This window comes from Limulus polyphemus, unplaced genomic scaffold, assembly GCF_000517525.1.
Source record: "Limulus polyphemus unplaced genomic scaffold, Limulus_polyphemus-2.1.2 Scaffold2144, whole genome shotgun sequence".
Taxonomy (NCBI): Eukaryota; Metazoa; Arthropoda; class Merostomata; order Xiphosura; family Limulidae; genus Limulus; species Limulus polyphemus.
In genome coordinates, this window is record NW_013667754.1 from 145,224 (window position 1) to 158,858 (window position 13,635).

Below are 13,635 nucleotides of genomic sequence, written 5' to 3' on the forward strand. Positions count from 1 at the left end.
ATAAACGTAGCTAGCTGATACGGTTCATGATACTTTACTGTAACTATTGACTATTTGATTGCATTAGTTCGAGATGCAGCTATTATTGGCTGGTAATTCTTGTTTCACCCGGTACTTCAGCTTTTTTAAAGGAACACCATATATTTGTGAGAAAGCTAACTTCAAGGGTTAATGATAGTATACATTAGAATTATGATGTTTTTTAGTTTATGTAAAATATGAAAGAAACAAGTCGCTTTTTCAATACCCCAATGACCTTGTTTGTTTTGAATTTTGCGCAAAGCTACACGAGGGCTATCTGCGCTAGCCGTCCCTAATTTAGCAGTGTAAGACTAGAGGGAAGGCAGCTAGTCAACTCTTGGGCTACTCTTTTACCAACGAATAGTGGGATTGACCATCACATTATGACGCCCCCACGGCTGAAAGGGCGAGCATGTTTGGTTTGACGGGGAATCGAGCCCGCGACCCTCAGATTGCGAGTCGAGTGCCCTAACCATCTGGCCATGCCGGGTCCCGCTGTTTAGAAACAAATGAACAAAGTAGGCCTTATATAGTTGTAGAATTCAAGCAGTTTGGTTTTGACGTGTAGTCCTTTATTTACCATTGAATGATTAGTGACGTGAGTAGCATGTATGTTCCAGAACAGACGATACTATTGTGTTTTCTATAGTGTCCAGCTCAACCTGGACAGATGATACTATTGTGTTTTTTTATAGTGTCCAGCTGAACCAGAACAGATGATACTATTGTGTTTTTATAGTGTCCAGCTCAACTATTTTATGACATTACATGAACTTTAATTCATCACACCATTAAATGACATCTTGTCACGTAACATATATAAACTAGTAAAGCTCTTGCTCCAAGCATGTATATACACATGAAAACAAGAGGAATCTGTGGTTCACAACAGTAAATAGTTTTCACTAAATACTGGTATACAAAAAAGAAAGTTCCCCTAATTAAAAAAAATTTGCTTCAAGTAACATTGTTATTGAAGCTTATTGGCATTCACTTTCCCCTGTTATAATCATGTCAAGTAAGCTAACTGAATATGAATCACTTGGTACCCAAGATCCACCTCTACAAAACTCTTACTTCAATTAAAATACAAAAATGGACTGTTGTGGATTCACTGTCTAGAAGTAATATGCTCTGACATTTATGTCTCTATTGTCAAACTTCATAAAGTTGTAACTTCAAGTAAAACATAAATATGGAGTACTAGCGAAAGTATCCATCATTTGATGCAAAGGTATCCATGCTGTACGTGGCATTAAAAGTCACTTTGGTGTCAGCTGCACATATTTTGTTACCACTCTTCTTGCACAGTTCAGTCCTCATTTACACCAGCAAAGTGATAAAATTTAAATGGCTGACAAACTGGAACCATTGGTCTGATTAATGTTTATCCATTTAAACTGGATATTTGGGAATCCAATCAAGTTCTTTAATGACATTTCATCAAAATTGATTGAAGTTCTTCACAAAACTTATGACACCATACAGATGAACAACACTGCTTTATATGAACTATTAAGTATTAATGCCATCTGTTATCCATCATTATAAGGCCTTGGAATTTGTAGCATATTTTATGCAGCTCTATAAAGCTCTTGCTTCAACTAACACATAAATATGGACTCTTAGAAATTGGTGGCATATGTTGCCTATCATTGCAAAGCCCTTGTGTTGAATGATGCATAAACAAAAATGCAACTATAAACATGCAGTGTGATATCAGATTATTTTCTACAAATATAAGTATATACTTGGTGTCTCACAGTCACCATCACACAACACAGTTACCATATAAACACTTTACTATCTTTACAAAGTCCCTTCTTTAAGTTACTTAAATAATGTAAGGAGTCTTGTGGTTAACAGGCCATTATCTTGAAAATATATCAATGCATACAAGCATTCTGTATTAAGAACTTTCATAAAAATGTTAATTAATACAAGATTTCTCACTAAATGTTAACCAAGTACTTTAATAATAACCATAATAAAAAACATAAATCCTTTAGGGTTTTATAAGAAGAGAAAAAATTAAGTAAATGGAATAGATTCACTTTTATAACCTTATTTGTTTTGGATAAGTAATGAAAAAAAATTTTTTTTTTTCCTTTTATTAGAAACCTATTTTTTGAACAAGACAAAACCACTATATAATGAGCATCTTCATTTCAAAATAAAGATTAAACCTAAGATTTCTATTTTCTTAATTGATAAACTCCTATATTGATTTTGTTACTTAATAAACAGCAAACTTTTCATTAGTTCATGTGACTAATAATCTTCGTCTAAGCTAATCATTTCATAGTTTCTCAATTAATAAATTGCTAGTTTCAAGTCTGAACTAAATTGATGGGCCCTTTATTATTTCCACAATAGTACAATTAAATGTCATAATTTTTTGCACTAAAAACAATAAATTATATAAATTATTCACAGCATTTTCTATCAAATAAATGTATTTTAACAAAAAGTAGTCTTTGATGGCTAGAGTAATATTGTGCAAACCTATCCTTCAAGAAATTGTAAAATTCTGCTTAACCACAAAATATGGAAAACCCACTAAAGTAACTCAAATGACATTTTGTATTAAATTACTGTTTTGTGTAAATTCATGTTAACACTTTTCACTTTGTAACAAACTGAGAATGGATATTGATGACAAAACTTCCACACCAGTGCTGATAATCAGAGCAGGAAATGACTTTTAATGTCTGCTGGATTGTAAATTAAGAGTTACAGTGCAATGAAATAATAATATACATAATTCCAAAAATCCATTGTAATACTGACAACTTTGATATACTGAAAACAACTTAAAAATTTTTTTTCTGTGGTAACCTTGGATGATAATTTCCTCTTTCTTTTATAACAGGTGAAGATACTATCTTCAGTTTGAACATTCTCTCTCTCTCTTTTCATTTTTAACCTTCTGTATATGATTTTTCATTCAAACATGTAAATTTTATATTTTCTTAATAAGAATAACCTTCATACCCTCCACATCTACACTTGGCTAAGATATAAAGGACTTTAGTTTTTTTCAGCAATCTGTATAAAATTTCTCAGAATGATATTTCTATGATACTTTGCACTATCCACAACTTTGTGAATATTTTTATGCTAGTTTATTTTAATTAGATACTTGTACTAAAGGGTGATCCAAAAGTTGTACACCACCATGATTTTTCTAATCTGTTGGGAATGTGTTCCACTGATATCATAGCAAAATATTACTACTGTGCTCAGGTTGTGACTCAAGGTTATTGGTAATACAGTTGGGCAAGCTGTTGAAAATCAAATATAACCAAAGACAAATACTGTGATGATGTAAGATCAGGAGAATCCCCACTCAACACTTCCAAGCATTAATACAAGGTTAATGATATGATTGCAATCAATTATTATAAAAACAAGTTACCAAAACACAAACATACTTAGTAAAACCCTAGTAATGTAGGACCTAGAAATATCATGGTGGAGCATGATTTTAGCATCATCCTGTATCATAAAGTATTCAGAAATTCTGAAGCTTAAAAGCTTTATTTCCTTATTTGAATTTCACAAAACTCTGTATCAGAATTACACTATCTGATGGCAGAATTCAAGTATCCTTAAACTTTTCTTACTACATTTATATCTTTGCAAGAAAATTATGGCAATCTTAACTCGCACATCAACAGTCAAATGCTTTAATATTTTTCTAAGTTATTCTGACCAGAGAACAACTACAGAGAAGTGCCTATTTCAAATGTTTCACACTTTTATAACAATAAATCATAATCTCTTACAATTCACTTGTTTAAACTCCATATAAAGCAATCATCTCATCACAGTACTTTATACAAACTGTTTTCTACTCTCTAAATACATGTAAAAACAGAACTCTTTTTTTTTTTTGTCCTGGAACAAAAGCAAAGTTGCATGAAAGTTAAATCATACAAAAACACATATTAAACTACAGACTGCCAAATAACAACAATGATTCTCCCATTTTATTTCTTTATTATTTTTGTTTATGTTCAAGAAAAGCAAATCAATTCTAAGTATAAATAATTATTCTAACTAAGTTTAGAATACATAACTAAAAAACAATTCCACTAACATGAAGTCATTTCATCAAATTGCTGCCAACAGCAATTTTCATTACCTTACAAAATGATAGATAGAGCAATATAAGATATGGCAGTAATAATGAAACCTGTAACTCAGTACACTTAATATAAACATCAGCATTCATGACACATCAGCTTTAGAGGAAGAAAAATCAAAGTTCTGGAACAATCTAATAATATCAGATCTGTGGACTGCATGCTGGGTTGACATTTTTAATGTCAATATCCTGCAACTATTCTTGCTTAAGTATAAAATAAGGTTAAATACAACCAAAGTTATACAAATATTTAAAAAACAACTTGGATCAATCATTTCAAAAGAGAGATTCTGATCTCTAGTGAATTATTTTATGTAAAATGAAAGTCTTTTTGCCATCAGAATTTTTTTTAATCGCAAACCTGTTTTGCTTGAATAGTGAAATTTATAAAACAAAAAGGACATTTTTCAAGAAAAACATAAAAGGAATATATCTCCACACTCTTGACATTGATGAGAGGAATACAAGGTGACAATATTAATATTATAATTAGAGAACTAATTAATATAAAAAAGAACCCAGAAGCACATTAAGATTTCAGGTTTAAAAGGTTGATGCATTTTTGTTCATGTGCCTCAGTTTTAATTTTACAAAATGTTATAAATTGTAACACATTAACAAGAAATATTAAGTTTTCAGTATGTTCCTTCCTAAATCACCTAATACTGGCTGATGCAGTGTTTGTTCCAAAAATTAGTTGCTTCTAAACATTTACCAGATGGTTCAAAATGAAGCATGCAGCTCTTATCTTTACTACCATATTCACATCATCAATTAGTGCTGAACTAAAAAAACATTCATCACAAGAAATCTAATGATAGCAACCAAGAGAAATTTCTTTAAGAAAGAATAGCCAAGGAAACTGACAACTTGTAACACATTGCACTGTAGAATGAATATCTATATAAAAAAAAGTTTAAGTACATCTTAATTTAGAAAACCCAGAACTGCTATGACATCATTTTTGATAATTTTTATTATGGATATTCAAAATAAGTTATTATAAAATAGGTCAAGAATTGGACACAATTACAGAAACAAGCAAAAAGACAGTTTAAAAATGTTGAAGACCATGATATTTTTAGCAGATTTCTAGGCGAGTTAAAACAGTAATACAATGGATGACCTATGCTAATTTACTACATTTACACCAAATTTTATGCAAGTGACAATGATAATCTCTTTCTATATTCTGCATTCTTCATATGCTAATCAGTTGGGCACTTTATCTTCTCAGCTTATTATAACTAGCAAATAAGCCTTCTTACATTTTTGGATAACACAAGAAAAAAATTGAATAACCTATGCAAAAGTGTTTCCAGCACCAAACTACATAATCCTTCCCAACTCCAGTGCCCAAAGACAGAATAAACTAAAATTACACATGCACATCTAGTGTAGAATTACAGAATATAAAGTAGATGCTTTCACATAATGTACAGTTTGGCTTTAATCAAGATGAGGTTTTTAAACATCTCAGCTGAAAAATTAATTATGACCCCATCCTCATCTTAGTGACTACAGAGAAAAAAAAAATCAAATGAAAGAAAAATTAGTGGTCAAAAAGATAACTACGTAAAATTTAAGTGATCTTAATTCACTAATAAGTGAAGAATAAAAATAAATTAACTCTTCATATGCAGCCTGTTCCTTGTTTGAAAGGCAATTATGTGATGAATAAATATGAAGTTGTAAATTTATTATTTCCCATGGTAGAAATATGACATTTTCAAAGGGTAAATACTCATGTGAAGGTTAAAATGAACAAAATTTATAAGTTGAAGTACATATACATATATATACATATAGATAGATGACTAGAATCTGATATACGTTATAGTCATCATCTTTACTGTATTCTTCCTTCCTCAAAGAGACTTTTAAGTCAAAAGTGAACCTTTACAATTCATTAATATTTGAAAAGTTATATTTGCAGACCTCCAAGCACCATAGTCAAATACCATATCTTCCGTTTACTACGGATGCAAATGGGCGGATTCATCTCTCGTTTCAAGATCCAATGCAAAAAATTAACACAGAGAACACTAATAAACAAACAGCAGCCTTTTTTAGTCTTCTTATTTGGCAAGAAACAGTAATGTTGTTTCACTACTTTTCCTTTTGTAGAAAAACAAAAACAACAGACACAGAAAGAAGTTTAAAGTTTTACAAAGAGTCTCCTTTAAAATCTCAGATAAAAAACAAACTCCATAGATAGTCATCAATGTAGCTGAGCAATCAGATCAGTAAGAAAAGTAAGTATGCAGAGAAAAATGGTGCTACAGTTAGGAAGCACATGCACTGTAAGTTTAACTAGAAATCATTATACATCCAGCTTATAGTTTAAAGATGTAGTCAGTTGTGCTATGTCCAACAGGACAAGAAGAACAGAAATGTGCAGAATACCAAAGTCATTAGATGTGAATTTGCACTTATACACACACACACACACATACACACACACACACATAGATAAATTTGAATTCCATTATGAAATCAAGGCCTATTTCTGGATAAAAAATAAGCCAGAAAATGGAGTACAAAAGTTTCTAGAGATGAGCCTCTTGTGAAGTAGTGTTTTCACCTACACGAGGTTGTATTCTTTCAGGTTTAGCTGTAAGATGGTATCCTTCACTGCAGCAAATACAAAGCGTATGTTTTCAGTATCTAGAAAGAAATAATAATTCATTAATTACAAGTAAACAAGGGTTGAAACAATCATATAAAACAACTCAACTAATGACAAGCTTTGAAGCCACAATGAGATGATGTTAAGAAACAATGCATGTTAATTCCACCCTATTCTTTAACAGTTAATATACTTAAGTGAAGTATATTCTGGGCTTATTGATCATTAATTAAACATTTTAAAATATTAATCAGGAGGAGATGTGTCTGCTACCTTCTTTGAAAAATGTCACAGGTGGTAGTAACAAGTTATCAAATAACATCTAATGAACCACAATTAAATTTTTATATAGCTATTACAAAAATTCACTTACTGATTTAACTTAATGTACAAATGTATGGATATTGAAGTTTAGTAAATAACTATGAGTATAATGATTGTAATCAATTATGGATTAACCTTATGGATATGGGGGATCAAAGTGCACATGGCATGCCTTTTACATAGCGAGACATTTTTTAAACAAAAACTCAACAGAAGAATCTTCCATATCCAAATTTCAAAGCACTAAGTCCAATCCCCTACATGAAAAAATCAAACGTACAAAATTCTGACTGAATATAAGCACTTCATTGATGCATGAAACATATATTTATAACTTGGACAGCTGAATTTCCGACCATAACTATAGTAAACAATTCTAAATTTTACCTTTGGTAGCATCATTTCCTTTCCCCCATTATGTTCAGTTCAATTATTGAAACTAAACTTCTCATGTCAGATCATAATTAATGAGTACAAGCTGAAATACCCATCAACTGACAGGGAATGTTTAAACTTAATTAACAGCAATCATATATTTCAAAGTAACAACTTAAGCTTTATCCCAAAATTTTAAAATCATAATAAAGCTTCCTCATAAACAACATTTGTAGTGTGCTTTCCATCTACCAACAAATAAAGATTTTGAGGTGATCCCACCTTTGAACACCCTACATCTCTTTGACCATAAGAAAAGCATGGTTATTCGAGAATCAATCCAGCGACTTCTATACTTTGACCTTTAATCCCCTTAGAACATTCAACATTGTCTAAAGCATCAACCTGCTAAGATTGTTTGAGATTGACTCAATAGGCTGCAAGTAATTAACCAACAGGCTTTACAAAATAGAAATGGAGTTAAGTTCAATTTTGACATTCCCCATAGTTCATAGTGTTTACATACCAATTTTGGTTGAGATTAGCCCAACAGACTCTGAGGAGTTACGATGCAGACAAACACATATTTCATCTTTATATATATATATATATATATGATTACACATAATGTTGCAACCAGTAGTTTCATATATACATATATTCATAACTTTTATGTTTTAACAGAATATTCTACAAACTGTGAAGTTCTATCAATACAGTATTCACAACTAGCTTGTATAAACTTACACACCATGGATACAAATGTGTAGTATATTAAGTTACGATACAAAACAAGCAAAATATTATAAATAATAGTGTTAGAAATACATACAGGGGTAGGTGCCCATTCTTCCCCAGATGTCAAATAGTCTAGATTCTCAGCTGGTTGATTAATTTATTATTCCAATGACTTCTTACACAGATAGTCATAATTATTTAAACATAATTAAGCTTTAATTCATTTCAGTTATCTAGAAACATGAGACTCAACTGACTTTCAAAGAGAGATTTTACAACCTCAATTACAATGTGCTTTAGTGACCCAAACTGCACAACTTATTGGCTCTCCAAGAGGAACAATATGAAAGGCTATTATAAAATGACGATCATCTCATAAGAATGGCTAATGGAAGAGTCGTTGGAAGATCATCATTAGTAAACTAGGATACTATACTTTATTGATCTTCAAGAAATGAAACCTAATTTTTCAGCATACTTTCAAGAACTTGTAGATTCTCTGCTATAAGAAGAAAAGAACTGAAGCATTCAAATGTGTAAAACTTCAATATATAACAGATTTCACTGTATGTTAGTTCTCTCAATCAGCAGTTCCTAACCACCGGTCGACAGGGAGATTTCAGCCAGCCTGCAAGTTGGTTGAAAAAACAAACAAGTTTTAAGATATAGCTACTGAAGAATAATGTTTTACAGTATAACATACAAAAACTTTAAATGTTGTTTAATGTATAAAACAGTCCAGAGAATTTTGGGATCAGAACTAGCCAGTCCTCAGTTGAAAAAAAGTTAGAACTACTGTTTTAGATATATTAGCAGTAATAGTGGATTTAAACACTGCTATGTGCTAGTTCATTAGATGCAAGTAGTAGTGGATTTAAACACTGCTATATGCTAGTTCATTAGATGCAAGTAGTAGTGGATCTAAACACTGCTATATGCTAGTTCATTAGATACAAGTAGTAGTGGATCTAAACATTGCTGTATGCTAGTTCATTAGATGCAAGTAGTAGTGGATCTAAATACTACTGTATGCTAGTTCATTAGATGCAAGTAGTAGTGGATCTAAACACTGCTGTATGCTAGTTCATTAGATACAAGTAGTAGTGGATTCAAACACTGCTATATGCTAGTTCATTAGATACAAGTAGTAGTGGATTCAAACACTGATATATGCTAGTTCATTAGATACAAGTAGTAGTGGATTTAAACACTGCTATCCTGCTATTTGCTAGTTCATTAGATGCAAGTAGTAGTGGATCTAAACACTGCTATTTGCTAGTTCATTAGATGCAAGTAGTAGTGGATCTAAACACTGCTATTTGCTAGTTCATTAAATAAACTAGCATATAGCAGTGTTTAAATCCACTACTACTTGTATCTAATGAACTAGCAAATAGCAGTGTTTAAATCTACTACTTGTATTTAATGAAATAGCAAATAGCAGTGTTTAGATCCACTACTACTTGTATTTAATGAACTAGCAAATAGCAGTGTTTAGATCCACTACTACTTGCATTAGATGCAAGTAGTGGTGGATCTAAACACTGCTATATGCTAGTTCATTAGATGCAAGTAGTAGTGGATCTAAATACTGCTATATGCTAGTTCATTGGCTATAAGTAGTAGTGAATCTAAGCACTGTTATATGCTAGTTCATTAGATGCAAGTAGTAGTGGATCTAAGCACTGTTATATGCTAATTCATTAGATACAAGTAGTAGTGGATCTAAACACTGCTATATGCTAGTTCATTAGATGCAAGTAGTAGTGGATCTAAATACTGATGTATGCTAGTTCATTAGATACAAGAAGTAGTGGATCTAAATACTGATATATGTTAGTTCATTAGATGCAAGTAGTAGTGGATCTAAGCACTGTTATATGCTAATTCATTAGATACAAGTAGTAGTGGATTTAAACACTGCTGTATGCTATTTCATTAGTTGAAAGTAGTAGTGGATCTAAATACTGATGTATGCTAGTTCATTAGATACAAGAAGTAGTGGATCTAAATACTGATATATGTTAGTTCATTAGATGCAAGTAGTAGTGGATCTAAACATTGCTGTATGCTTGTTCATTAGATGCAAGTAGTATTGGATCTAAACACTGCTATACAGCAGTGTTTAAATCCACTACTACTTGTATCTAATGAATTAGCATATAACTGTGCTTAGATCCACTACTGCTTGCATCTAATGAAGTAGCATACGCTATTTCATTAGTTGCAAGTAGTAGTGGATCTAAACATTGCTGTATGCTTGTTCATTAGATACAAGAAGTAGTGGATCTAAATACTGATATATGTTAGTTCATTAGATACAAGAAGTGGTGGATCTAAACATTGCTATATGTTAGATTTCTACGTATGCGATACCTGGGTGAAAAAAACTTGTACATTAAGTGGCTCTCTGAAGATAAGAGCAGTTCAAGAAGATTCAAAAACTGAAGTTTGCGAGTTATTTTTCTATATACAACATTAGTTGTAGCAGGTTTGGAAACACATCACTAACATCTTTAAACTTAATAAGAGGATGTTGAAAATATTTAATATAATAGAAATATATTGTCTCAATATATGACAAAAATGAATTCTGAGTTTGCTAATCAGTTTTTTTTTTACTTGACAGCTTTGATTAGTTAAAAATCATGGTTTACGTAAATTCTCTATAATACTAGCACAGAATTATATTATTTCATCTTGTATATTCCCTAATAATAATAATAGATATTGATGCATCAAAAAACTTCATCTTGTTATTACATTCCTAGGTTGTGATATCAGTGTAAAGTCAAATGTCTGTCTTTACTAGGTTCTATGAATATAATAGCAGTAGGGACTACAAAATGAAGCCTGTCAGTAAGGTTAGCTTAGAACTACAACATGAAACCTGTCAGTTAGATTAGGTTAAAGCTACAACATGAAGCCTGTTAGTTAGGTTAGGTTAGAACTACAACATGAAGCCTGTCAGAGAAATTAGGTTAGAACTATGACATGAAGCCTGTCAGTTACGTTAGGTCAGAGCTACAACATGAAGCCTGTCAGTTACATTAGGTCAGAGCTACAACATGAAGCCTGTCAGTTACGTTATGTTAGAACTATGACATGAAGTCCACCAGAAAGGTTAGGTTAGAACTATGACATGAAGCCTGTCAGTTAGGTTAGGTTAGAACTACAACATGAATCCTGTCAGTAAGTTTAGGTTAAGACTACAACATGAATCCTGTCAGTGAAGTTAGGTTAGAACTATGACATGAAGCCCATCAGTAAGGTTAGATTAGAACTATGACATGAAGCCCATCAGTAAGTTTAGGTCAGAACTACAACATGAAGCCTGTCAGTAAGTTTAGGTTAGAACTACAATATAAACTTGTCAGTAATTATAGGTTAGGACTGCAACATGAAGTCTGTCAGTGAAGTTAGGTTAGAACTATGACATGAAGTCTGTTATGAAGGTTAGGTTAGGACTTGAACATGAAGCCTGTCAGTAAGGTTAAGTTATGACTCTAACTTGAAGTCTGTCAAGTGAGGACAGGTTAGGACTAACATGAAGTCTGTCATTAAGGTCCTCTATATTTTTGTACTGAGAGTATGTTTTAAATTTATTGGATATAACAATTTCCATTCCTCTCTCTCTCTTTCTAAGTACAGCTCAGGAATATGAGTTATATATCACAATAATATCTTAGAAATATGGAGGTACAGGATTTGACTTTTCTTTATCTTATCTCTTTGTTCCTTAGATAATAAATAACTTTGGGTCAGCTCTTCTGTTTACTAGAGTGGTTGACCAAGTGTAGCAATACTTGTGTGAGGAGAAACTGCTTGTTTGTTCAGTTGTTGAAAACAAGCAGTACAGAAAGAAATGACAAGAGATTGAAGATGGTAAAAGCAACATTTAGATAAGTAATTTGTATGTAAGGAGAACTAAATTTCCAAATGAAACTTCAGTGTACTAGCAGATAGAACTGGTTCAATTATATGTGCCTCACATATCCTTGATGATTTCTTAACTGGTGTCTAACAGGTTCTGACTCAATGATACACTTTTCTTGGTTTTGGGTAAAAAAAAACTGAGATTATGCATTTTCTGCCACTTCATTTCAGTAAGCTTAAAATCCCTTTTTAATATTTTCCTCAAGAATCAAAATGTAGACCCCAACTAGTTTGTTTTTAGTGTAAATCATTATCATGACAATTTTCCATACTGTGTAAATAATGCACATACCCATTAGTTTAGCATAGACTTTAACCTGCAATTTATAAATTAGGAAATAATAAAATATCTTGTTAAACATTTTATTTCAGTGGTTACTTAAATCCATCATGTTGTATTCAATAAGACTTGTATATTATAAGCTCCTCCACAATAATATTCCATTTTGAGGTTGTAATGTACTTTTTTTTTGTCCAAATTTCTTAAATGTTAAGTTATGATGGATTACCAGATGCAATAATCATATTTTAATTGTATTACTCTAGCATTTAATAACAATGAACTTTAATAAAACCATGGTTAATTTTTTGTAACAGATAACTAGTGTCCAGTCTCTGAGAACACACTTAAGATATTGTGATCTGCCACAAAGTTGAACAACCCCAAATTAAAGCCCAGTAACATTTTATTGACAGATTCTTCAAGGAATTTCTTTAGTGAAAGACTATGTTTAAAAAAATTAATGGATTACATTATTCAATGATTTATTCATTTTTGTTTTATGAACAAAAGACTTTCAGGTGAGTGGATAATTTATCTATATAAATATAATAGTACTGTCTGTTGTCTGTTACATGTCCATGTAATTACTTCACAGGGTGTGGATGGATTTTCACCAAAATTAGTATGATGGTTCATTAGGTCCATGCAGGAGTACATGCAAATTTTCAGTTTTACATTTTGTGATTTTTATGGGCATTTTCGTGATTTTACCACTACTTTGCCCCCTGTAGATGGATCTTCACCAAATTTGGTATGGAGGATCATTGGGTCCATGGGGAGATTACATACAAATTTTCAGTTTTGCATTTTGTGATTTTTATGGGCATTTTCGTGATTTTACCACTACTTTGCCCCCTGTAGATGGATCTTCACCAAATTTGGTATGGAGGATCATTGGGTCCATGGGGAGATTACATACAAATTTTCAGTTTTGCATTTTATGGTTTTATGGGCATTTTTTACCACTATTAGATGGATCTTCACCAAATTTGGTATGGAGGATCATTGGGTCCATGGGGAGATTACATACAAATTTTCAGTTTTGCATTTTATGGTTTTATGGGCATTTTTTACCACTATTAGATGGATCTTCACCAAATTTGGCATGGAGATTTGTTGGATTCATGCGGAAAAACATGCAAACTTATGGTTTTACATTCTGTGTTTTGCAGTTTTATG

General features: G+C 31.7%; 1 protein-coding gene across 1 annotated transcript in view; it reads right to left on the bottom strand.

Annotated features, from left to right (window-relative positions):
• Positions 1-2,706: 2,706 nt before the first annotated feature.
• Positions 2,707-13,635, bottom strand: part of LOC106466082 (guanine nucleotide-binding protein G(q) subunit alpha) — a 52,050-nt gene continuing 41,121 nt past the window's right edge. The window contains exon 8 of the mRNA XM_013926326.2: positions 2,707-6,838. Coding sequence (XP_013781780.1) covers positions 6,756-6,838 — 83 coding nt within the window. The 3' untranslated portion in view covers positions 2,707-6,755. The remainder of the gene's footprint in view (positions 6,839-13,635) is intronic.